The sequence below is a fragment of the Cheilinus undulatus genome, linkage group 21 (assembly GCF_018320785.1).
Source record: "Cheilinus undulatus linkage group 21, ASM1832078v1, whole genome shotgun sequence".
Classification (NCBI taxonomy): domain Eukaryota; kingdom Metazoa; phylum Chordata; class Actinopteri; order Labriformes; family Labridae; genus Cheilinus; species Cheilinus undulatus.
Window position 1 is genome coordinate 25355921 of NC_054885.1, and position 27944 is coordinate 25383864.

Consider the following 27944-nt stretch of genomic DNA (forward strand, 5'->3'; position numbering starts at 1 on the left):
ACACGTCGTTTCACCCTGCCTCATTTTGGAGCTTTGGTTTTATATTTCTGCTCTTTTGATAATATTTATGATCATTAGTGCACTAAAGATCAAATAAAACACCCACGTTTGGACAACTTTCACTAGATATTACGTTATCTCCACGTGTGATCCGTGAGTGCTATGTTCGTTGATGACGCACATTATTGTCATACGATCTGGGTGTGAGAGAGCATTGACAGGATGTGGCTGGAGAAAGAGTTAAAACGAGGAAATGGGAAGCTTCAATTTGGACACGAGACTGCACAGCTCAATGAATGAGCTTACTGAAGAAACGCAATGACAGTGCTCCTCCATCGAGCGCATCCGACAGCAAAAATATACTATACAGATTTAAAATAATAAACGTTTAAATTTGGAAGTTAAAGCCTTAAAAGAGCCACAACTAGTCACTAAAGAGCGACGTGTGGCTCGAGAGCCGCCGGTTGAGTATCACTGAGTTAGATCCTATCATGACTGTGTTCTGAGCAGCTGTCTGTCCATCAGCAGACACGCTAGCCAATGGAGGCAGCGACACACTGCATCTGGCTACTCAGGGGCCCCATAGTAACAGAAATGAGAGAGGAAAATAATAATTAATAAATAGAAAAGCTCAGAGTCGTGCTTGCCCGATCAGGCATGTCCTTACAAGTTTTGCTTGCCTGTCGGCTTTTTGAAGTTGCCCTGGGCATTCGGGCGACTGTTAATGTCGGACCCTTGCATCCCTAAAAATGTTCCAAATCTTCTCTGCCAATGACAAACAGCATGTTTTGCTGTTGCTACTGACTCTTGTTTTGAGCTTCCGGGACCTGTGAGTATGGGCCCTGCTACAATGGTCAGTAGGTGTCTGCTCCAAGAATAGGCATGCCACATTTGACTGATCTGGATAAGGCAACTTCAAGCTGGTGTTGTGCAAAACCATACTGCAGCATTATTTGGAGCAAGCCCTAGAACCATCTCCAAACCTCCATTCAACTGGGAATGCCAGAGACAGGCTGTGAAGTTGGCACCCAAAGAAGTAGGCTGTCTTCTACAGATTTGCAGTCAAGGTTTGCAGAGCGGTATGGCTGACAGCTCTCTGCTCAGACAATTCAGAACAGACTGCATGCAGCCACTCACTGGTTCACAGGGATGTGAGGAGGTCTGAAATGCCTGCCAGTCAGTCAGGCCTGTTTGTGCTGGTGTTGGCAACACATGCACTGGAACCTGAACATATGTAGGAACGTAATGTTCAGCAATGAGTCCAGATTTTGCCTATAGCAGTTGGGTTCTAGGGTTCTGCGGAAAAGATGCTGAGAACTCTATGTTGAATGCTGCACTGATAAAGTAACATCTGTCAGTGGAGTTATTGCAATGGGGTAGTACAATGTCCCTCTCACTTTAAAATGAGGCTTGTCATCATTGGAGGCAATCTCAATACAGATATCGAGATGAGATTCTGCAACCAGTGGCAATCCACCAAACAAGAGTCAAATGCAGAATAAGCTGTTTGGCAGAGAAGAATTAGCAAATTCTTCATGTGCACAACCCACATACTCAGCTCCGCTGCGCATCCCAAAATGCATGTTCCTTACAAATGTGGCGCCATTTAAAAGGGAAATAAAAAGACTTGTAATCTGCATATTGTAAGACACACATGGACACCAGCTCTCTTAAGGATGTGACAAGTTAAAACCAAGCTTTGCATAAATCTATCCCCCCCACCTTTCCTGTACATTATATATTTGATTCTCTTCTTAAGTCAAAACTTTTATTACATATATTATTTATATATTTCTGATGGCTTTATTATGTCATTGAGCAAACACACGGGGAAGAGAGCATTTAAAAGAACAAATGAACTAAAACTGCTACTCTTTCAGTCCTCTGTCCCACTAAAAATATTAGCAACAAAAGCATTAATATGTAATTGTGGAGAGGGCATGCTGTTTTGATTACTATGTAGTTAAATCAAGCTCCAAAGTGCAGTGTGAACTCTCCAATATCCGTCCATTTTCCCTAATGCATCCTCTTAATATCATACAATACCAACTTTTCTTCAGCAGATCATCGTGTGCCAGTTTTTCCTCAAACAATCACATACTCATGGTCATTTACACATGGTCAATTTTTCAAAAACTTGACAACACTCCAGACGTGGTTGTGACGTGATGTCTGTAGCAACCCCTTCCAATTTTAGATCAAGTTAGCCACTCGTGTTTTCCCACTACATGTACAAAATTTGGTATGCATACTGTATGTATCATGTTAAATGATAAATGATAAATGGCAGTGCTCCAAATACTATAACTGTAATCCCTAAATGGTAAATGAAATATTTTTGTAAAAACCTCTAAAATAAAAACTGAAATCTACACTTCAGTCACAACTTGACTGTTTTATTTCAAAGCTGTTGTGGTAAGTAAACAGAAGAGAAACAATAAAATTGTGTCACTAAATATGTATGGATCTAAATGTATAAACAACCAATCTTTCTTTAAACACACACACAGTCCTAATAATCACATGCGACAGACAGTGCTAGATAAGAACAAACATTTAGCTTGAATAGACCTAGTCTACTAGAGTAACAAAAATCAATTCTGGCTTAAATAAAAACAACTACAAGAAAAAAAACATTGTATGAGCAACTACTTTGTAAAAGAGTACAGAAGAAAAGCATGAAACACTTGCTTCGAATGAAATTACATGCAGTACCAGTGCTGGGTCTTCCTGTCTATAAAGGGTGACAGCTGGTGTAGAGGGCAGTCCCAGCCAATGACCCGGTGTCAGTGTCATGCTGTCACTTTTGTTGGCTGCCTGAAGAAGAGATAACACTTCACATATATTCAAGTCCCAAAATGAACAGAACATTAGACAGCTGTTTCTCAAAGTCCAGGATCCTTCCTCTGTGGAAAGGATACTCCAGAGTCAGGTCCCTTGAACACACAATTGGAACAGGCTAGCGAGTGTGCTTGATTACGTCATAGGAAGGGTCGCAGCATCAGAACTCAAAATGGGAGGGGTGCTAGCAACAACTTTCACAAGTTTTACCTAGCACCATCTAAAATATGAAGGACCAAACCTGCCAAAATGAAAAATAAATTTAAAAAAATAAAATAAAAGTAAAAATAAAAACAAAAATAAAAAATAAAAAAATACGATTCAAAAATGAAATTTAAAAAATTTAAATGGAAATAAAAAAAATTTAAAAAAGATATATATATATATATATATTAATAAAAAAATAAAAGTAAAAATACAAAAATAAAAAAATAAGACTCAAAAATTAAATTTCAATAAATAAATAAAAGTGCTCTACTCTAACATTTATTTATTTCATGCTGCAGACACTGTAAGCATGAAATACATTTTCTGCTGCATTTCGTGCAGTGTCTGCAGCATGAAATAAATAAATGTGAGAGCAGAGCACTTTTGTTCATTTACTGATATTTAATTCTATTAATATATTCATTTTTGTATTTATTTCAACTTTTATTTATTTATTTTTAATTTTTGAGTCTTATTTTTTATTTTTGTATTTATTTTATTTTTATTTATTTATTTAGCTATTTATTTATTTATTTATTTATTTATTTATTTATTTATTTATTTGTTTATTTATTTATTTCCATTTCCATTTATTTTTTTGTATTTAATTTTTGAACTTTATTTTTACATTTTTTTTAATTTTTACTTTTATTTATTTATTTATTTTTAATTTTGGCAGGTTTGGTCCTCCATACTAATAAACTATCACATCATCATATAATCATACTATATATAGTAATATGATTATACAATCATATTGATCATTTAATATAATCATATAATATGATAATATTATCAGATTATATGGTGCTACTTTTGCCCATCCAGCTTTACTTTGATGAAATGAAATAATGATTACAACATATTCACAGTGGAAATAGGACATTTAAGTGTACTGAGCACGCTAGGACCTGTCTTTCTCCTGATATTAAGCTATTTGTTTTGGGGGGGTTTTAAGAGAAGGAAAACAACATGCACTGGATTGTGGGTCATGTGCATCCTTGGAAATTCTCTGTTTGAAGGACTCAGTCCTTGAAAAATTTTTGACGATCCTTGACATTGGAAAAGTCCTTCGACACCAGTCAATGATGGAGTATCCTTCAAAAACAGCTGTTCGAGGATCCTTCCTTGGCTATGAGAAAGAGCTAGAATGTTGTGGGTGTGGGGTTAGTATGATTTGATTAAGGCAAACTGTAGAACCTCAGAAATGATTTAAGTTTACAGTAATTTGCCAGTTGGGTAGAGTTTCTTCTGAAACCTTTTGATCTCTCAATTTTATGTTTGACACCTAGCTCCTGTAATTAACCACTTTTCACAAATGAAACTTAGAATTCTTGTGCTTTCGGGCTCAAATGGCTATTACATTGGACCGGGCTGTTACCCTCCCCACTCCCAACCCCCAGCGTTAGACAGTGAGTCTGTACAGTGAAATACAGATGCAAATGTAATAAGTGCTGCAGTATTCTTTTTAAAGTTTTTGATCAGATTATCATCAAAAGTAGATTACCATGACAGCTGAGGTGACCTGACCAAGTGCCAGGGTTGCCAGGTTGACTCTGTTAAAGAAAGCACATTGCCATAATACTGTAAATGATAACTTCACAGCTGAAAGACAACAGCCTCTCTTCGACAAGGGCAATGTAGGAAAATTAGGGGAACACAGAACTATCTGTTCAGTAATAGCAACGAATTACCCCTCAGCATGAAGCCAAATGTTGTACTGGTCACAAAGATTCCTGAGACGACCCAATTTGTCTGTATGTCCTGTCCAAGGAGTTCCTGTCAAAAAATAGGGAAAAAGTAACATAAGAAATGTACCAATTTTCCCAAACTTTTACAAACTTCTGCAATATACTAGTATTTAGCCTCTAAAGAATAAAGAACGTTATCTAAGCGTTGATTATTTTTTTGACCTGCATTGGCGATCAACAACAATGGAATTTTTCCAGCTTCTATGTCTTCTCTGATAAGTTTGTCCAACAGAGCAATGTCCTGATAATGCAAACAGGATATGAGTCACAGTTAATTCTTTGAATTGTCTCAAAAGATGTTTGTGTTTTTTATTTGGATAAACCTACCATTTGGTGTTGGGATCCAAAGACGGTGTTGCATGGGACAGTGCACAGACTAGAGAGTGGGAGCCCAAGCTAATGACACAGAAACTAAGAATTACATTTACTCTCTATCATTTGTTCAGTTGCAGAGAATAAAATTATTTTAATGTGTGATTATGTAATACTGATAAAAGCTGGATATTTTATGTGTCACTGTAAGAGGTGATGATGTAACGATGCATAATGTAACAAAAAGTAATGAAAAACTCACAATGTAAAAACTGGTCAGAAATGTAACAATATGCTGCTGTTACTTTTCGCGTCTTTTGTTACGTTATACGGCAAGAAAATATTTTTCTTCAAATAAAGTAATAATCTTATATATTATAGAGTTACTCAAAAATTTATGGATACGCATAGTAATTTCCTCCCAATAGAGTGTAGTCTGCACTAAAAGCACTCTTTCAATAGTTTTAACTTTAGTTTAAGAGTAAACTACGTTCATACAAAATAACACCGCTCCTGGGCCCGGGCATGTGTGCGCGCATGTGTGTGTGTGCGTGTGTGTGTGTGTTTGTTAATGCACATGTGAACTGATAAGAACAACACAACATTTTGTGAAACACTCTCAGTGGATCCCGTCACTTATTTATCTTTGTCTTTGGTCGAACCGGAAATAGTTTCTGATCTGCCATCTTAAGGACCGTCCCAAAGACCCTTAGCAGGTTTGAAGACCAAAGACTTAAGACTGAGATTTGAAGACTGATGAACAGAGACACATGTGAGCAGGCTTCCCAGAATTCTTTTTACTCAAAGACATGCCCCGTTAATGGAGATCACTCTCTGATTGAACTGCTACACAGTGGACATCAACGCAACTTCACAGCACCAGCAGAAATTATAATAATAATTTTTGACTCACTCAATAATGTAATGAGGTTATCACATTATTAGGAGAAAAAATATTTGCCAACTTCATAATGCAACAGATGTAAAATACAACAGCAGCATTTTGTGACATTATCAACCAGTTAATTCTTTATAGTTTTTGTTACCTTTTTTGGTAACATTATGCAGCATTCTAACATTATGCATTGTTGTTCAATTATCAGCTCTTATATACCACCTATGTAATATTAAACATGTAACCAACAACAAACATTTAAAATACTTTGAGTCCTACCTGGCTGCATAGATGTTGTCCCAGTCCAGGCCTACCAGAGGCACTCTGATAGATGACTGGCTGTTTGTAACTGAGGACTGCATAGCCCTCAGAGGGATATTCTTCATAACGTGCATTTATGACCAGTCGACACACTTTAACTAGGCCATCCCTGTCATCCTCATGAAAGTATGCTGAACCGTTTTCATACCTGATGGGCAGATTATCAAATGGTTTAAGAGAAATTACTGAAGAAAAACATTACCATGGCCTTAACAAATACACTCCTCCCCTCCAAAAGTATTGGAACAGTGAGGCCAACTCCTTTATTTTTGCCGTAGACTGAAAGCTTTTGGGTTTGACATCAAAAGATGAATATGAGACAGGAGATCAACAATTTAGCATTAATTTCCAGTTTACATGGTAATTAATGCTACATAGTTTACATTTTCCAGTTTTACATCTGAATCTAATAGACAACTTAGAATATAGCATTATTTGTAACAGGACACCAACTTTTTTGTTGAGCAAAAGTATTGGAGCAGATAGACTTAAAATAGATTAAAATGAAAATGATTTAAAGGTACAGTGTGTAAAGATGGGACTATCAACATCTAACAGTCAATTCTGGAGTGTGATGCTCATTTCTCTGGTGATAACTGTGGGAACCAGTGAGGTTTAAAAATCAATACATGCTTAACTGTTATTTGGTTCCTTCTATGGTGCCATAGAAACAGGCAAAATGCAAAAATCCAAGATGGCAGCGTCCTTGGAGGGGACCCTCCCTATGTATGAATAAAAGGCTTATTCTGAGTTAATTTAAAACATAAATTTAAAAAATGTGTTATCAGATGTCAACACTAATTAAGATCAATCTACTTATAAATGTTATGTTTCATTTTAACCAAGCTTGTTTTGCTAAATGCTAAGAGGCTAAATATTACACACTGCACCTTTAATATTTAATTGCAAATTCTTCAGTTGCAATAACTGCATCAAGCCTGTGACCCGGTGAAATCACCCAACTTTTGCATTCTTCTTTTGTGATGCTTTTCCAGGCTTTCACCGCAGCCTCTTTCAGTTGTTTATTTTGGGGGGTTACTCCCTTCAGTCTCTGCTTTAGCAGGTAAAATGCATGCTCTAAAGGGTTTAAGTCTGGAGATTGACTTGGCCAGTCTAAATTCATTTTGCTGCTGCCATCATGTGTTACATCATCAATGAAGATTATTGAGCCTACCCAAGAAGAAGCCATTGCAAGCCCAAGCCATGACATTACTTTCACTGTGTTTCAAACATGAGCTTGTATGTTTGGGATCGTGAGCAGACCTTATCTTTCTCCAAACTTTCCATCACCTTGGTAAAGGTTCATCTTTACCAAAGTCCATAACATTTTTGTCCCAGAATTTTAAAGGCTCTTCCTTGTACCTTTTGGCAAAATATAGCCTGGCCTTCTTGTTCTTCTGACTAATGAATGGTTTTCATCTTGTGGTGTAGCTTCTGTACTTTTGTTCATTAAGACGTTTGCGAACAGTAGATTGTGATATCGTCACTCCTGCTCCTTGGAGGTTGTTGCTGATGTCACTAACAGTTATTTCAGGGTCTTTCTTTACAGATCTCACAATCTTTCTTTCATCAACTGCTGCTGTTTTCCTTGGCCTACCCATTTGACGTCTGTTACTTAGTACACCAGTGGTTTCTTTCTTCCTCAATTCACTGACTATGGCCAATGTTTGCGTAGTGGCTCTGATTGATTTTTCATCTTCTCTCAACTTGACAATCGCTTGTTTTTCACCCATAGACAGCTTTCTGGTTTCATGTTGGTTATACCTCTAAATGCAGTCTGCGCAGGCAAAACTCAAATCTGAAACTGAGCGTAGACATTCAGCGTCATTTACTGTGTGAATAACAAATGACTGCGTTTACATGGACTTGAGTATCCCGGTCTCTGTCAGGTTTTTTTGAGTATCCCGGTTTCTCTTTGAGCATGTATACGTCTTCAGAAACCAGGATATTACAGTATCCTGGTTTAATTTTCAGCCATGAATGAAACTTGAGCATAGTTGACTGTGGAGACAGAGAATGACCGCTCACACCATGAGTTACCAGGAATTAGAGCTCTGTGAGCTGAAGATGGAAAGACGGCACTCGGTAAGCATCCTGCACAGTTTGCCAATGCTTCCCAGTCCTGAACTTTAGAAACGATGACTCTTCCGGTGTACTTCTCAAAGTAAGAGCATAACCTTTTTCAGGGCCCACTCTGAGCTGCCCCTGTTTTAACAGAATTTTATTTTCAAGTCCTTTCCAGGACAGTTATTTAGTGAAGTTAGTCAACTGCAAGTTGCTTTGCTCTTTCTTGGTGTCTCTGCAAAACTTTGGTAGTGTTTAATAATAATAATTCTAATAGCCTAATAGTGACAAAAATTTGAAATATCAAGTTATATTAAGCTTATTTATTTGAGATCTCTCTTTCACTCCTTGCCATCCTCTTAGTCTCTTTTCTGCAGATGCTTTATTATCTGTAAGCAAACGTTCTTAATATAAACGAGATTATTATTTTTTTCATGTTGTTGGAACGAGATGGAACCCATTTCTGCAACGTGATGTTGGCATTTAACTGTGTTAAACCCAAAATAACAGTGATCGAATTTTTTTTTAAATTTCAAACTTACCTCATCTGGTGTTGTAAAATAACATAACAACTTCCTGCACAGATACGATTCAGTGATCAGAAACCGGGATACTAGTTTTTCTCATGTATACAGGGATATGAATAACCGGGTTTCTCTGTGTGCATGTAAGCACAGTATCCAGAACATGATAAAAACTGATTTGATTCATAACCGGGATACTCAAGTCCATGTAAATGCAGTCATTGTAATAGGACACGTCTATGCAACAAAACACACATGTCAGTCACATGTTTCAACACATGAAAGTGGGTGGGTTCAAACCAAAGTGGAAGTTGTGTATCAGATCCAGATGTAAATATCTGGAAATTAAAGCTGAAATTTGATCTCTTGTCTCATATTCATCTTTTGAAATCAAACCCAAATATTTTCAGTCTACGGCAAAAATAAAAGAATTGGCCTCACTGTTCCAATACTTCTGGAGGTGAGTGTATGTTCAGTTGCCAAACATAATCAGATAAAATAGGAATTTTACTCTAATACTAAGTTTTTAATTACTGGTGCCTTCAATTCAATTTGGGCTTTTTTCTTCAGTATATAGCAAAAAAAAATCCTTTGACCAAATGTGTAGAAATAAGAGCACAAGGTATCTTATACAGTTTCAAAATATTGTAATCTGAGTGGCAACTTCTTGAAAGAAACTACTTCAAAATTGTATTTTGCTCATTGTATAATATAGAAGTGTTGTGTAATAATAAACACATTTGGCCACATCCTAGAGTCTTCTACAGTGCCTGCTCCTTTATGATGAATGACACCATATCCTAAAGGTTTTTACAATATACACATGAAATGTGTGACAAAACACAAAGCAACACAAAAAGAGTCAAAAAGTATGACTCCTAAGAATTGCTACTTCACATCAGCTTGGAATTTAAATTAAAACCCATTAATGATGCTATAACTACATAAAACTTAAGTGTTTTATGTAGCATGGGTTTTAGATCATTTTACTGTATATCAAAATTCATCACATAAATCTTTCCAATTTCAATCATGTGAACATTACTCATTACTGAGGGCATCTTTGCTTTGAATTGCATGTGGTTGCAGCCTGCTGTCAGCTTGGTGATATTCAGTAGCAGTTTTTCAACTTTTAGAGGAAAAAAAAGAGATCGCAAAGATCAAATGACAAACAATCTCTAAGCAGTAGTCACACAAACCAATGGATGGCCTAAGGTGGCCACATCCACTTCACTGTAGCCATTATCATTTCAACAGCTGAGTACTCATCCATTAATCTGTTAATCATTATTTGTGTCAGTTTTATCTTATTTTATAATAATATGAAAAAGTCATCTAAACCTTAACTTTTCATTTCTGAACTCACTTTCTTCTACTAAAGTTAGCTAACCTAGTATGTCTTTAACTCAGCTATTCTCTTGAGGCAGAAAAATCAACCTTGATTTTATTGTATGCTAAAAGTTATCACAAAACATACACATCAGTATCATATGTAAGGCTGGCCACAGAGGAGAAAGGTGAAAGGGAAAGATGATTTTTTTTTTTCATTGCTAGAGCTCGTGCAACAATAAATGCACACTGGGTTTCCCCACAGTCTTGTAATTGGTAAATGGACTTGAGCTTGTACTGTGCTTTTCTAGTCATCTGACAACCCAAAGGGCTTTTACACTGCAGGTCACACCTACCCATTCATATGCTTTTACACCATTCACTCCTCATTCACACACTGACGGTAGAGGTTGCTATGGAGAATTGGCCATCAGTATTAGCTAATACCAGCAAACTGGGGGGGTGAAGTGTCTTGCCAAAGGACACCGACATCAAACTCACGACTGTCCGATTGCGAGACGACAAACTCTACCAATTGAGCCACAGTCCACTTGTTTAACAAAGAAAGAGGAAAGACACAAACTCTGTTCGTACATGGTAAGATGGATTGTGGACATTCCAGGCAAGAGTATACTCTACTGTTTTCTGTTCTTTCGAGAGCTTTTTGAGTATTGAGCTGAAATGCTAGTATTTGTCTTGGACACTCTTATTTGAAAATGCTGCTTAAACTCCATGAAGTTATGTGGTCTCAGAGCACTGCTAGAGTAAAGAAAGTGTGATAAATCAAAAGAGTCTCTATCAATTGTAAATTTTCACGACTGATATGTTTTTAATTCTGAATTTAAGTTATCATGACCCTAAAAGATCTGCAGTCTATTAACATTCTCAGAGAGATCAGGCGCATAGTGGCTGTAGACGGGTTCATTTTATCCGCTTAGTTTAACAAGTTTTATGTAAAAATTGGTCAAGACAATATGTTGGCTCACCTGTACGGTGTGTCAAAAACATACCAAGTGATTAATTTCTCCCGAAAAACCCCTCTCTATCAGGCACTAATTTACAATGCAGCTTTCCCAATTTTGTCTCCTTACGCCGCACACTGATCCTCTGATCAGCCGTGTGGGTCTGCAGGCTTCCACAGGGACGATAACACACCACACCAAGCTACAACAAAGATAATATGAGCGATTTCAACTCGAGTGATGATGATGTGACGACTCTCTAGTAAATCATCTACCAAGATGTGCTGTCTCCTATTCCAGTCGGAGCTTCTTCTGTCACTTTCTGTCGATGCTCTCCCATATTCATACTGTATGATGATTATTGTGATGCACATCATCTTCAATACTTTGTCTGCTGAATTACTGCAGCAATGTGTTATGGCATGGAGGTGTTCAGTCTGGTGCACTGCTAAGGTGTTATGGAAGCCCAGGTTGCTCTGACAGTGGCCTTCAGCTCTTCTGCGTTGTTGGGTCTAGTGTCTCTCATCTTCCTTTTCGCAATACCCCATATCTATGGGGTTTTAGGTCAAACCAGTTTGTTGGCCAGTCAAGCACAGGGATACCATGGTCCTTAAACCAGGAATTGGTACTTTGGCAGTGTGGGCAGGTGCCAAGTCCTGCTGGAAAATGAAATCAGCATCTCCATATAAAGCTTGTCAGCAGAGGGAAGCATGAAGTGCTCTAAAACTTCCTGGTAGACAGCTGCGCTGACTTTGGACCTGTTGAAACAGTGGACCAACACCAGCAGATGACATGGCAGCCCAAACCATCAGTGACTGTGGAAACATAACACTGGACCTCAAGAAATTTGGATTCTCTTCCTCCAGACTCTGGGACCTTGATTCCCAAATGAAATGCAAAATGTATTTTCATCTGAAAAGAGGACCTCAGACCACTGAGACCCACAACAGTCCAGTCCGTTTTTTCCTTAGCCCAGGTAAGACACCTCTGAAGCTGTCTCTGGTTCAAGAGTGGCTTGACACAAGGAATGCAACAGTTGTAGTCCATATCCTGGACCTGTCTGTGCTGCAGTCCACTCCTTGTGAGGCTCCTCCAAATTCTTGAATGGACTTAGTTTCATGGTCCTCTCAAGACTGTGGTTATCCCTGTTAACTGTGCTCCTTTTTTATTTTTACCACATTTTTTTCATTCCATACAACGTTTCTTTAATGTGCCTGGATACAGCACTCTGCTTCTTCAGCAGTGACCTTTTGTGTCTTACCCTCCTTGTGGATGTCAATGAATCTGGACATCTGTAGAGTCAGCAGTCTTCCCCATGACTGTGGCTACTGATCCAGACTGAGAAACCATTTAAAGGCACAGGAATCTTTTGCAGGTGTTTTGAGTTAATTAGCTGATTAGAATCTGATAGGAATGATAAGCATGATAGATACAGTTCCTCTTCCTTTCCTTTCTCTTTGTGCATTTTTTTGGACTGTTTTTCATGTGAAAAAAAAAATATTGGGTTAAGCTGTGTTGGAATGTCTGACACTGCACCATGCCAGCAGCACGCGCGAAGCTGTGACTGTTCCACCTTTAACTGACGTCACAAGACTCAGGTAGCAGGGGATGCCACCTGAAGGAGAAGACACAAACCTGGACTCTATAGAAAACCAACTCCCATGGACTTGAATGAAACTTGAACACAATGCTTCAAGAGTGAACTAGGCTGGCCAGATGCCCAGATGACACCGGCATGCACATTAGCTTACCCAGCCTGTGTTTCCAATACTGACAAACCAGTCCTGTTTTTTTCCTACCTCTTTTCTTTAATACAGTGGATGTTAGGGCTTTAGTTTCTGGAATTAGTTATTTACCCAGGTTTAGCCCGTAAAAAGTGCGATACCATGAGTCTCCAATATTAAATTTTTTCACAATGTTCTAATTTTCTGAGATATTGCATTTGGGGTTTCCATTAGCTATAAGCCATGATCATTAAAATTCAAAGAAATAAACTCTTGAAATATATGAGTATGTGTAAGAATATATGAATTTACCTTTTTGAATTAAGTTACTGAAATAAATCTACTTTTTGATTATATTCTAATCTATTGAGATCAGGGATGTCCTGATCCCGATCACATGTATTGGATCGGAGCTGATACTAAGCATTTTTAATTGATTGGCGATCGGCAATTTGATCCAATCAGCCCAGCTGATCATTTACATCAGTTGCCGTAAATGGAGCACAATTTTTGACAGGCCGTAAACGTACCAGTATAATGTCCATGGTAGCAACATTAGCTTTCATGTGTTAAAAATGTCAGCGGTGTGAAATACTTGAAACTTGAGAGCGAAGACAGTCCAACGGCCACTTGCAGCATCTGTAACACGACCATTTCATGAGGTGGTAGCAGAAGAGCTGTGTTTAACACTACAAGTCTCCGATCATCTTCTTGAGCTTTTTACGCTATGCCCTGCCGTCTCGACATTACATTACTTACACTGCTTTACCGGAGCTGTACAACAAAGTACATGACAGCATCAAGCTGCAACCTCGGGTCTTAGAAAATGAAGCCAATGCTGAAGTGCAAAAAATTGCTATACTGCGACTGTCCAGTTGAGGCTGGCTGCAGGAACACCGGAAGTCCCGTCTGCACACGTTAAACAGCCGGTTTTGACACACAAAATAAACTGGTTTACAGCCTGGTTCAAAACACCAAACGTGTCTCATTAGCTAGTGTCTCATTGTGCTCCCACTGTACGGGGGGTGGATTTTTTGTACCACGATCGTTTGGATTATATTTAGGATGAAAGCTGACTGGTCTGTCTCATTTGTATGACAGATAGCTCGGCAGGCAGAGGCTCCATTTCTGTCAACAGGAATGCTGGCTAGCAGGCTGACAGGAAGTCGTGCTTTGTGGGTGGGCCATTAGGTTGATCCAAAGTTCGGTTGAGACCGCAATTTCAATATGGAAGGTCCACAGATTGGCTTCAAAAGCTGTTTGAGTCCGCCTATTGTAAGCAGACGACTGACATCACATGGGGTTTGTCCAATTCTTTCTACAGTCTATTGACAGTGTTTTGGATTGCCAATATCTAGATTCAGAATTGCCCAGGGGCTGTCTGGCACCCACTACAGCATGTCCGGCAAGAACACAAGTCGAAATTGTCCTTCACTCAAGCTTGTTTAATGAATAAAGTAGAAAAGCATTCTTCCTCCTTTCCTTTAAGTGTTGGTTACATGTGGTTCTATAGAGGAGATACAAAGGAAATATCTATGATGTACAACATCACCAATAGTGAATGCTACTAAGGAGAAACTTAAATTGACATTAAGTCCTGAATCATGCCTTACAAATCCAAATCAAAAGACTGTTATATACAGCAATACTTAACTTCACAGCTATGTGAACGAGCTAATCATGCTAATTAGCATGATTTATCAATGTGCTACTAGAATTCTGCAACAGATAACAGAGAAACATAAAGAAATCTAAACCACTTAAAGTAAATAACTTACACTTAGCAGCACACATAGAAAACACTGAAATTAGAGGTGAACAGACAGTGAAGACCTCAGGAGCAGCCAGAAGCACATGGTAAGTTTCATTCTGAAGGTCCTGATTAAAGAAGGATCCTGAATTAGCTGTCCATAACTATGCCTGCATTAAATGTCCACTAAGGGGCGCTGTTATACTAAGCTATACAAGGAAATAGCTGGCCTTTTTAACAGCTGCCCCCAAATATGTCTGGACAGATTTGTTTCTGATAAGGGCAGCTATGAGTCCATATCTCCCTCTGGAATTGCAGGCAGCTGAATCAGACGAGCCACTGGGCGAACATAAGTTTTGTCCTTTACTTGTATTTCAGCTGCTCGTACTTTGTTGTCATGTCCAAGCATGATGGCTTTAACGATTCCAACCAGCCATAGGGCTCTCGGCGACAGGGGGTCCACCAACATAACTACTGAGCCAACCTGGAGGTCATCTTTGTTTTCTTGCCACTTATTATGAGTCCCGCCGCCCCATCAAGAGACAGTTTGGAGTTATGGGATCTGGATCAGCTGCATCTGATCACACATAACCCAAGGGCTTGGAGTTCAATATACCCTCTATTTCGACCAGGACTGTCCTTAGAACTTCCTCTGGAATAGTTTGGGCTCCAAGTGTTGTGCGTAGAGCAGATTTAATAGATCTTATCTCCCTTTGCCAGCATCCACCAAAGTATGGTGCATTAGGAGGATTAAAGTGGAACTCAATTTGCTGGGCCGCTAACTGGTCTTTCAGAGACGGTGCTAAAGCCTTGAAGGCTTCAATCAGTTCTGCATTGCCTCCTTTAAAATTAGTACCTTGGTCTGACAGCACTTCATGGGGTTTGCCTCTCCTAGCCACGAGCCGTCGTAAGGACATCAAGAAGGCATCACTATCAAGACTGGACAGAAGATCGATATGAACTGCTCTTGTTGTCAAACATTTATAGAGGATACCCCAGCATTTCTCAGTCTTTCAACCAACTTTAACACTAAGAGGACCGAAGGAGTCCATTCCTGTGGAATAAAATGCTGGCTGGTAGAGCCTAAGACGTGCTGGTGGTAGAGCCGCCATCTTGGGTATCACTGGCTTTGCCCGCCATTTCTGACGCTCTGGACATCCATGCTGAAATTTGCGGACAGCTTGTCTGCCCCTTAGGACCCAGTAATGTCTTCTCAGCTCAGAAAAAACATGATCTGCACCAGAATGATGTAACTGCTGATCATAGGACTTAATAAGCAGTCTTGTGACTGGATGTGCTGGATTTAGAATGACTGGGTGGAGAATATCTGGTGTCAGGTCACAACGGCACAGACGGCCACCAACTCGAATCAATTCCGTCGCTGGATCTAGCTCAGGAGCCAAGGTTAGCAGACGGCTGTCAGAGCAGAGAGGTTTTCCGGCCTTCAGTTGTGCCATGTCATTAGGGAAACTGTCACACTGAGCTTGTCTGTGTACTGACAACTCAGCCTGTCTAAAATCTTGGGCAGAGAGAGAGTAACCATCAGATACTCCCCCATGCTTCACAAGGGTGGTTGCCTCAATAAGCTCCTGAAGGGTTCCAAACTGAGTAGGATCAGGGAGTTGTGGTGTTGGGTCGGTTGTTGTCAGACCACAAAATGCTGATTTCCTCATCTCTTCTGGGGTGTCAGGAATGACAACTTCTGGTTTGACTGGCCACAGTGATGGGTGTTTCCATAAGAATTCAGGTCCTTGACTCCAACGATTGCACCCTTTGAGCTGCAACAGAGTTTTACCCCGAGTGATGTCATCTGCCGGGATCTGTTGTGAGTCAATGTAGTGCCAGGACAATGGATCTGTCAGCTCCTGGATTTCAGATACCCTGGTTCCAACAAACACCTTGTATTTACAAGACTCAGACTGAAGCCAGGTTAAGACTGTGGTGGAATCAGTCCAGAAGACATAGTCATGGATTTCAAGGGTGAGCTCTTTCTTCAGTACTGTTGCCAACTGGGCTCCCGTCAAAGCTGCACAAAGCTCTAACCTTGGGATTGAGAGTTGCCGTTTTGGGGCAACACGGGACCTGGCTGCCAAAAAGGCCACCTGCACTTGTCCCTTTTCATCTTCAACAAGGAGATAACTTACTGCACCATATGCGCATTCTGATGCATCACTGAAGATATGTACACTTCTTCGGCATGTGGAGAGATCCAAGTCAGGCTTTGTGTAGCACCTGGGAATAGACAGTTCTGAGAGCTGAGAAAGCTCATTCTCCCAAGAAGTCCAGACTTTTAGCAGGTCTTCAGGTAAGTCTGTGTCATCCCAGTCGCGCTTCTTGGTCCAGAGCCTTTGCACAAGAATCTTTGCCCTGGTGATATATGGGGTAATAAACCCCAAAGGGTCAAACTGGCTGGCTAGAACCCTATAGATAACACGCATGGTAGGGTCCTCTTTAACCATTTGGGCTGGTTTGTATCCAAGGGTATCTGATTGACAATGCCATATTAAGCCCAAGGCAAGTTCTTGGGGGTCGTTGCAATTTTGTGTGAGCCACAGTTTGCTGCTCTCTGATGTGCATTCTGGAGGTAAGTGACTGATCACTTCTGGATAATTGCTGGCCCACTGTCGCAAGTCAAATCCACCCTCAGCGAAGAGATTTCTTAGCTTGTCCACTAGGCCTTTAGCTGCCTCCAAAGTAGGTACGCTTTGTAGCCAGTTATCCACATAGAAACAGCGCACCACTGAAGTTTGCACATCATCATCAGGCGGACTGTGGTCTCTCACATGCTTTTGCAGGGCAAACACTGCACAGCAGGGACTACAAGTGGTTCCAAATGGTAGTACTAAACACTGATAGACCTCTGGATGCTTGTTGTTTACATCTCGCCATATGAATCAGAGAAAGGGCTGGTCCTCAGGAAGAAGACGCACCTGATGGAACATTCCCTTAATGTCACTGCTAATTGCCACTGCATGTTCACGGAAATGTAAGAGAACTCCCAATAAAGTTGATCCCAATAGTGGGCCAGGAAGGAGATGTTCATTCACACCCTGACCCTTGTGTTGGAAGGAACAGTTAAAGACAATGCGATTTTTTGCATTGTGACTCACCATGTGGTGGGGAATGTACCACCCCGGGCTGGCAGCGACTTCTGAAGGAGAAATCTTCTCAATGCATCCTGAGGTGAGAAGCTTATTAATTTTCTCCTTATAAGACTCAGCCTTACTAGGATCCTTAACAAGACGCTTCTCAGTATTCCGCAGGTTTGCCAGGACAGCCTCCCTAGGAGCCTCTAGTGTTGGGAGGTTCCTTTTCCACAAGAGAGATGTGGCATATCTTTGGGTGCCGTCGACTTCAACTTGCACAGTTTTTTCCTCCAACCTCTGGATAGCTTCAGTGTCCTCCCTTGATCGTGTTACAGTCTTTTCACTCTTGTATGGAAGGATATCCAGCTGCCACAATCTTTCGACCTGATGAAAAAGTTCAGCAGGAGGTGACATGGCGGATGTCTGGAGACACTGTGCAGAAGTGAGGCTATGCTTGAGATGTCTTGCTGGGCCTTGAAGAGTCCAGCCCAGTGGAGTTTTGACTGCTGCTGGTTCGTCTGGAGGCCCTTGCCACACTGGTTCTGTTGGAAGGATCAGATGGGGGTAATCTGAACCTATGAGCAGTAAGGGTCGTGCCTGATTGATGGCGGGTAGGGGCAGATCTCGAAGATGATAATATTTCTTCTTAAGAGCTGCAACAGGGTAGGTATGACTTGCCAAACCAAGCTCCTTTGCCGTGAATGCTTGCTGGATTTGAAATTCACAATCCGGATGAGTAGCAGAGGATACTGAGAAGGACACAGTGGAGCCATGAAGTATGCAGATGTCATGCCGTATGGTTCGCAGATGTAATTCTTCAGGGCTTCCTATTAGACCTAGCTGTTGAGCTGCCTCATGAAGCAAGATGGTGCGCTCAGAGCCATCATCAAGTACTGCATATGTGTCCATTGATGAAGCTCCATTTCGTAGAATAACTTGAACAACTTTCAATAAAAGTTTGCTGCTGCTTGTAGGTTGATCCACATATAGAGTCTCTGGTGTTGAACTAACAGTTTTAACATTTTCTTCTGCAGCATGCTTGTTTGAGCCTGGGTTTGTGGCCTGGGCATTATTGACGGCATGAAGAACATCCAGATGTTTCCTCTTGCATATTTTACACTTGGCCTTGAGTGTGCACTGTCCTGATCAATGATCTCGCCCACATTTCCAGCATTTCTTATTTGAGCGAATCAAAGTCTCGATTTGCTCTTGAGAAAGGATCTTGAAATTGGGACATTGGTTCAGGAAGTGCTGAGTAGTGTTGCAAAATGGGCAGAATTTCACAGGGGGCTCTCTGGGACCCTTTATGACTTCTGGTGTCATTAGTGGCTTCACACATGTTTCCTTTTGCTCACTTCCTTGGAGTACAGAGATGCTCTTTGGCCTTTCTACTCGCTGCTGTTCCTTTCGATTGCTGTAGCGCTCCCTTTCCTGACCAGTGTGATACTGAGTGCCATCCTCTTGCACTCTGACCTCATACTCCAGCCATTTTGCCAGATGAACAAGAGTTGGGATTGGTGTCTGGAGCGGATTGATGTGTCTCTTGAAGTTAGCTCTCAAATGATGTGGCAATTTGGCTAAAAGCCGTGAAATGTGAGAGCCACATTTGAGTTCAGTTTGTCCAAGATCTCCTAACTGGTCTAACATCCCAACTAATGCATGTACCTTCAATGCAAATTTACGGAACGTCTTGGTGTCACCGCTTCTGATATTGGGGTCATCCATGAGCTGAGCAATGTGCTTTAATGCCAGTTGATGTGGTTGACCATAAAGTTCAGTGAGGGCATTCATGGTGTTACTGTAGGGCTGACGACTATTACAGTAGGAATCAGCAATTAGTGAGGCCTCTTCCAACTTGAGATGATCTAACAGAATCTGGAATTTGAACTGTTCAGTAGCATCCAAGGGCAGAAGGTTATCCAACGCAACCTTTAGTCTGGCAAACTCCCTTGGGTCTTCATTAACAAAGTAAGGAATAGTTGGTGTTGGCCCACGGTATGTTGACTCATGGTTAGGTGGTGGTGAGGAATGTCGTACAAATGTGGTACGCTGTCTTGGTTCGGTTCGCTGTTGGGGATATCCAGGAGGTGTCAAGGGGTAAGGTGAGTTTGCACTCTGATGGTAATAGTGAGGTGGTTCATGGTCACATGATGCTTGGTAGTAGAGTTGCTGGTGATCAGGTGATAACTGTTGGCGGTGACAGTAAGGCAACTGTTGTCGGTGGCAATCAGGGGTTTGATGGTAGCAGTGGCACTCAGTTGACTCACGGTAGCGAGAGTAAGGTGCTCCTTGATGATAGCTAGATGCCTCATAGGAGAAAGGATCAGGTGTTTCATGATGGTGACATGGCGCTGCTGATCCATGGCTGCAGCGAGCTGGTACATCACGGCGATGGTAATAGTCAGGTGACCTATAGCGATGATGGTCAGGAGATCCATGGCGACAGTGATAAACAGGTGACTTGTTGCGTTGGTGATATATTGGTGACTCACCTCTGCGACTACAGACAGGTAACTCATAGTGGCGGTGCTCAGGTGGCTCACCTCGGCGACTACAAACAGGTGACTCATAGTGGCAGTGCTCAGGTGGCTCACCTCGGCGACTACAAACAGGTGACTGAGTTACTGCAAAAGGACCTACATTTCTTAACCTGTCAGCCATCTCACCCACCTCATCATTTCTGAGCTCTGAGGGCAGTCTGTCCTTTCCGACTGGCACAGATCTAAATTTACCTGTCAGGTGTGGATCCCGATGATCTCTAATGGCCACCTTACCGTAACTTGCATCTTTACCTGGAAAGGTTGAGGCTATTTCCTCATTACTGCTGTGTGTCTCTGAGGGGTGGAATGGATGAGCTGAGGCTAGAGGCAGTTGTCCTGTTGGAGTCACAGATTCATCCCTGTTTCTTCCTTTCTCTCGGGCTTTCGGTGTAGGAAGACCCATCAAGGGCTCATCATAGCTTGAGATGGATAGAAGGCTGTCTTCCGATATTTGGCCAATGGATAATCTGTCTGTGTTGACATATTCTTGCTCTGTATCATGTGGTCCATACTCTACTTCATAGTCGTTAAGGTAATGAGGTAGCCATGTAGAGCGCCTGCCTCTGATTACATCACTGAGAGAGGACGGGTTGTTGTCTGTAGTATTTGCCATATCCGGCTCGAAGGACCATGTTTTGGATTGCCAATATCTAGATTCAGAATTGCCCAGGGGCTGTCTGGCACCCACTACAGCATGTCCGGCAAGAACACAAGTCGAAATTGTCCTTCACTCAAGCTTGTTTAATGAATAAAGTAGAAAAGCATTCTTCCTCCTTTCCTTTAAGTGTTGGTTACATGTGGTTCTATAGAGGAGATACAAAGGAAATATCTATAATGTACAACATCACCAATAGTGAATGCTACTAAGGAGAAACTTAAATTGACATTAAGTCCTGAATCATGCCTTACAAATCCAAATCAAAAGACTGTTATATACAGCAATACTTAACTTCACAGCTATGTGAACGAGCTAATCATGCTAATTAGCATGATTTATCAATGTGCTACTAGAATTCTGCAACAGATAACAGAGAAACATAAAGAAATCTAAACCACTTAAAGTAAATAACTTACGCTTAGCTGCATGCACAGACAACACTGAAATTAGAGGTGAACAGACAGTGAAGACCTCAGGAGCACATGGTAAGTTTCATTCTGAAGGTCCTGATTAAAGAAGGATCCTGAATTAGCTGTCCATAACTATGCCTGCATTAAATGTCCACTAAGGGGCGCTGTAATGCCTGAACATAACTAAGCTATACAAGGAAATAGCTGGCCTTTTTAACAGACAGCATACTAGAGTAAAGCAACTTCACTGCCCTTAGCTCCACTACAGACATTTGGAGCTCAGATATTTGCCCCATGTCACTGCTGAGTCTGTGTTATTTTGAATCTGTATGATTCATATGTTTCTGATCCTATTCAAGTTAAACTATTCACACCACTTTAAAGTAGAGTTAGGATGTTTTTAATTCATTTTTTGAGTTCAGTTTTTGTTGTGACTAACAGAGTCAAGTTAACTTCGAAGTGGAATTATAATATTCAAAATTCATTTATTGAATTTATATGTTATTGTTACTATTGACCTTGTTACACCACCTCTAAGTGCTAAGTGACTGCTCAGGTCATTCAGCTGACCATTTTAAGTGGATTTTGATCGTCTGATTGAATACTAAACATTACACTTAGTGAAAATGCAAATGTATTTTTTGACAGATAATCAAAGCAAAACAGAGCTATTACACCATTCTGAGCAGAAATGCGATTTTATGTTTTTAACAACAATATTGGCTGTACTGAGTTAATGGAATAAGTTTGAGATTTCTAAACTTATACAAATAGAAAGGAAATTTGTGTTTGGTACATTATTTCCTTTGTTGTAACAATGCTTCTTGGTAATAAATCTTATACTGATGGAAAGCCTGTTTATTAACCTTTTAAATGATGCCGCATTTGTAAGGATCATGCATTTGTATTTTAACCTGATATTTGATTTAGATAGTCTGTAGTCTTAGCTGTGCATCTGTTTAATCGATCAAAGAATGAGTTGGTGAACCCTTCTGTTCTAACCCCACAGTAAATCACTCTCTGAGCAAAGAGGAGATGATAGGAAGATATCTTGATCACCACAGGACAGTGTACCTAGCTGTAAATTCCTGGACGGGTCACCATCTGTTTTGTCGTACCCCAGTTGATTTACTCTTCTGCTAAGGAAGTTTTGTGAAGTTGATCAAAGGCTCAGGGGCGTGTTAGATGGTATAAGAAAAGGCTGAAGCATTTGTTCAGTGGGCCAACCTCTGAACTGCTAACTGCCGTGTGGTTCTGTGTGTTGCTCACTCTGTACAGAGAATAAACCACTTGGTGCACGGTACCTTTCCAGTCTTATTTTTTGACTCTCTATAGGCAGGTCGAGAAATTTCCACAACAGCAGAATCAGCTGTTTGGCATTGGCAGAGAAGATTTGGCACATTTTTCATGGGTGCAACCCACATACTCAGCTCTGCTGCTCATCCCACAAATGCATGTTCCTTACAAATGTGGCACCATTTAGAAGGGTAATAAACAGGCTTTCCAACGGTATAAAATTTATTGCCAAGAAGCATTGTTACGACAAAGAAATGATGTACCAAACACAAATAGCCTTACTTTTTGTTTTATGTTTAGTAGTAGCAATTGAAACTCTAATCCAGGTAATTATGACTTTCAAGACACAGAGATAGGTGATAAATAATTACAACTCTGTGACAACCTTGAATTGATATGATTTACATTAGATACTACAATTAGTAGCTTGTTCAATAAACATGAGCAAATAAATATAAGTGTACAGGAACTTTTTTAATCATACATGGCTAAACATAAAAATACTATTGACACAGACATTTCTATCCATTTTGGACTTTTCTCAGTGCGAAGTGAGGCTGTGTGATATCCGTCTAAATGTGTTTTATGCCACAGGTGCAACCAATTACTGATTCAAGGCTCTTCACATGCTGATAGATCTGTCAGCATATTAAAACACTGTTGCAAAGGGGCATGCGTTTTGTAAGTTGTATACAACCTCAATATAAGGCTTTTTATCTCACCCTCTTAATATTCATGAATTAAACATTAAATATGAACATAAATTAAACTGAAAAAGTAAAAATATTAAGACCAAAATATGTTATGGTATTTTTAGGTACTTTTTCTTGTTTATACAAGTCTGTGTGCATTGATGATATTGTTGCAAGGTGTAAAAATGCTGGAAGAATACAGAATAGACATGATCAAAAGTAGAACATATGCAAGGATGTGGACAAGTTTTCATGAGGTAGATAGCATAATTAAGATAGCTTACATTAACTATTGCAAATATGCATATGAGTTGAGGCATTTTACCACAGTGAGCTTTCTCACAGTATTTAAGTTACAGTAAAACAGTAAGGAGCCAGTGCAGGACATTTCACATTAAACAGGACTAAAGTGTTGTAAGTTGTATTCTCTGGCACCCTGTGATGGTTGAGTGTTATTCAGAGCTCAGCCAGGGAGAAGAAAATGCTTCTGTGCGGGTTTTTTTTTAACATGCAGTGCCCTGTGATGAATTCCACAGGGTTAGGCCTATCCTCTAATCACACTCAGATTGATAAAAATGCAGACCTGTGCATGGAAATGACTGTACACACAGATTTCTGCCACAGGCATGTTTGATAAATGAGGGCCAATGTGAGGACCAAGGCCTCCCTTTCTCCTCCTTCCCCCTGTGTGTTTTCAAGGAGCTGAGCATGGATCCCCTGCTGTCATTCAAGCCTGCATACCTGCTACATATCCCTGATCAGGCCACCACTTTTCAAGCTGGCTCTGTCTTCCACTCATCTCCAGATTGTCTGTTTGTATTGTTTTTTGTATTGTCATTGTATTCAGCTCAGGCTGTTTTAGTAGGTTTTTGAAAATAACCTTTTACAATTAATTTTTCTCTCTCCCTGTCTTCAACCATCATTCATCAGCCCTCTAAAAATCTGCTCCCGGCTCCAAGACTCCTGTGCAACTCAACCAGTCTAACTGTACAATCAGACCAAAGGCAAAAGAAATATCAAATATATTACATATATTTACATTTGAATCAGAGCCAGAATTTCTCTGACAGACACATACCACCAACGTACAGTCCCGTACAGCTGCGGGACATCTATCCATCTGTAACCGGTGAGTTTACATTTCACTGAACGTCAAAAAGACACACATAGACTCTTACAGGGCACAGTGGCATGAAAATACAACGAAATTGAGTCATAATGATGTCGAAATTACTCTGTCCAACTGTACATCTATTGATATAAAATTTTCTGTTAAAGACCCTGTAAGGGGAAAATGAATCTGTGGATGTGTCCAAAATCACTCCCTATTCACTTTATAGTGCACTATGTAGTGAATAGCCCTTTTTGTAGTGGTGTCCAAATTCTGAGTAAGCATTTTTATTCACTGTATAGTGCAGTCATTCTATCCCACAATGCATTGTGAAAAGTAGTGAACAACCAATGGTCACTAGCCCAGCAATATTTACCATAATGCATCGCGGGTGCTGCTCTCAAACATGACAGACGAATGAGAGGAGCACAGGAACATATATAAAAACTTTTGAAAATGCTTTTTTGTTTGTTGGTTTTACCAAATCTGTAAGAAAATATTAAGGATTCAAAACGATGTAACTTTTCCCCCATGATGATTATGAGACATGAAACCATCATCTTTATGCAAAAATAAGCAATAATACACACAAAAAAGGTATATTATTTTGTCACTATAGAGACAACTTCTTTGTCTATTAGTATATTTATTTATTGTGAAAATATGTTACAATTTGTATCAATTTTCATTGAAATTCTACCGTTAATTTCAATCCCCAGCCATTGTCAAGGAAATTTATGAGCTGTTGCTGCTAAACGTTTTCTTAAAAACAGAATTAAAATCGATTAAAATAGCTAAAATGGAAAAAAAAATGGTGGAAAAGGTGGTAAAATGGGATTTTAAAAGTAGCAGAGAAAGGTTAAGCTGCCAAAAAATGGATAAGAGAGGCAGCAATAAATGGCAACAGCAGGCATAAAAAGTGGTGAAAGGGGATTTAAGTGGTAGAAATGGGAAACTTTGGTGAAATGAGATTAAAAACTCGGAAAAAAGTGGTTTAAACTGGCAAAATGGGTTAACTAAAGCAGAGAACTTGGCAAAAGTGGTTAAAACTTGCAAAAATGGGTATAACAAATAGTCAAATGTAATTAAAATGGGCAACAATGGGTGCAAAAAGGGGTGAAAATAGGTTAATATCCATAATAATGGGTCAAGAAAGACAACAACAGTCAGAAAAAAAGTCTTTGAAATGGATTAGAAATTACAAAAATGGGTTAAAATGAGCAAAAATTGGTGGGGAAAAGTGATAAAAAATGGGTGGAAAATAATGGTGACAAACTGGGTGAGAAAATTTTTATATAAATATATATTCTTTGTTTTTTTAAGGCATCTAGTGACCCCCTCTAAGTGTCTTGCGACCCCAAATGGGGTCCCTACCCCAACGTTGAGAACCACTGGTCTAAGGAGAGGAGAAGAGGGAAGAGTCAACTGCCTTCTGCCAGCTGGCATTGCCTGCCGCCTGCTAGTGGTCAGGGAGTGAAATTACACCACAAACTACCGCACCTACAAAGTGAATTATTAATTAATAAAATACTGCTTTTTAAAATATCAATACAATACAGTATTGTGCCACGAAATATCGCAACATTTTAGTTTATCGATTTTTCATCCCACCTCTACTGTTGAATGAGCTGAAGCCACGCCCACTCAGGAGAAATACGATCCTCTCAGATTTAAAATAATGGAACAATCTGAATGTTGAATTCTGTATTGTGGGCTCATGACATCATGAGCCCACAGATTTGCCCTGCCCAAATTAAAACAAGCCAGGAAAGAGGTGAAAAACTTTGTAACAGTCTAATTCCAGAATTCAGTCACATGTAGATCTTGGTGTTTTCACATGTTTACAGCAACCATACTCCAACATATCTAGTGTGTTATGACAAAAACTTTTGATTTCACTTTACAAGATCTTTAATATAATAGATGACTTAGATTTTCTGCACAAAGTTCACATTAGGGAAAGATTTAAATATCTGGTTTTAACTCTCTGTGCAGTTTAATATAAGTGGAAAAATTCAAATCATAGAAACAGAAATTTTTGCTTATTCAGATAAATTCTCCTTGACTCCTATGTTAACAGTTACAGGCTTTTATCTATCTGCCTCTGTTTTTCACCGCCTTAATGAACCATATTTAAACTTTAAATGTCTCTAGCATCTTTTAGATCAATTAACTATCAATGAACAGCAAATCTGTAATATTCCCTACAAATATACGTCAAACATTTCAATAACTTTTTACTAATACATACAAATGCAGAGATTTTTATGGTGTATTTGTCCCTCCATAAATACATGGGAATATTAATACAAGAGTATTTCATCAACTCTTACACCTGTGGCTGGCGCAAGACAGACACATACAGCTGAAGCAAACATGCAAACAAACAGCAGTTTAAGTGTGATCCTTCATTGACAGAGAGGAGTCTAAAGGCAAGAAGTGAAAATACATGTCTCGGCTTATCATCCAGTGTTTTGAAACTTCTGTCCTCATCAAAAACTGGAGCAGAGCATGGTGATACATGTCCATCACGTCCTCCCACTTTGGTTCAGCATAAAATAGTGTGAACACGGGCTGGATTGCCAGAGGGAACCAAGGTCCTAAGACTCCAGAACAGAGCCAGAACAAAAACTGTCTGTCTGAAAGCCCTATTAGACTTCAATAGAAAAGCATTAGAGAAAACTCTATTATTCTGTATATTAATCTTAATATTAATAACACTTTTATTAAAATTTATACAGTTATTAAGTAGAAAAATAGTCAGACAATGTACATGGGGCAAAGGCAACACTGACGCGAGGTATCCATAACATCCAGAGAATTAATTGTATTTTATACTTAAAAGAATTTAAAGAAGATCACCAGGCATGTTTACATTTATTCTGAGGTGTGGCAACACGTTGTTAGTAAAGCTGATCTACTATAAATACTACATTCAAGAAAGCAATAGCTTCTAATAAAAGAAATATTGACATATGAATCAATGAAACACATGGAAAAACGTATCATTTGCACTTCTTTAACTTCATAGTGTAATGTAACCTGTTATCCTGTGCCCCCTGCCATCTCTTCAAGGAATGCAATAGTAGTGTGGTGTTCATGTCATGTCAGTTGCACATCAAACACATTAATATTTGCTTTGATCTAAAGAAGCATTGTATGCTCGTAGTGTTAGGCCTACCTGAACAGTTTGCAGAGCCACAATGTGGTGTCAGATAGGATCCTGGTTGTCAGCTTTCGCAGACGCACTATGTCCAACACTGAGATAAAGGCTGCAAGGCTGTGACCTAGCAAGGCCATGTAACCTTGTTCACCCACATTAGGCATCCTACTGGAAAGAAAAAGCATATCTGTTTCAAAATGTTTTTTCAAAAGGGTTGTATATTCCTTACAAATTTCTCCAGTAGACGTCCTTTAGATAAGTAGAAACAGTTTGGCAGAGAAAGAAAACATATTCTCTCAGTTTTGATT

General features: G+C 39.7%; 1 protein-coding gene across 4 annotated transcripts in view; it reads right to left on the minus strand.

Moving 5' to 3' along the window:
- pdxdc1 (pyridoxal-dependent decarboxylase domain containing 1) overlaps positions 1–27944 on the minus strand; it is a 91617-nt gene that overhangs the window by 36860 nt on the left and 26813 nt on the right. For 3 of the 4 annotated variants that reach the window (XM_041817417.1, XM_041817418.1, XM_041817416.1), the window contains 7 exons: positions 27655–27804; positions 6286–6475; positions 5127–5195; positions 4962–5040; positions 4743–4827; positions 4556–4604; positions 2716–2817 (listed from right to left, as the gene is read on the minus strand). In XM_041817417.1, coding sequence (XP_041673351.1) covers positions 2716–2817; positions 4556–4604; positions 4743–4827; positions 4962–5040; positions 5127–5195; positions 6286–6475; positions 27655–27804 — 724 coding nt within the window. The remainder of the gene's footprint in view (positions 1–2715; positions 2818–4555; positions 4605–4742; positions 4828–4961; positions 5041–5126; positions 5196–6285; positions 6476–27654; positions 27805–27944) is intronic. The other variant, XM_041817419.1, reaches the window with a different exon arrangement.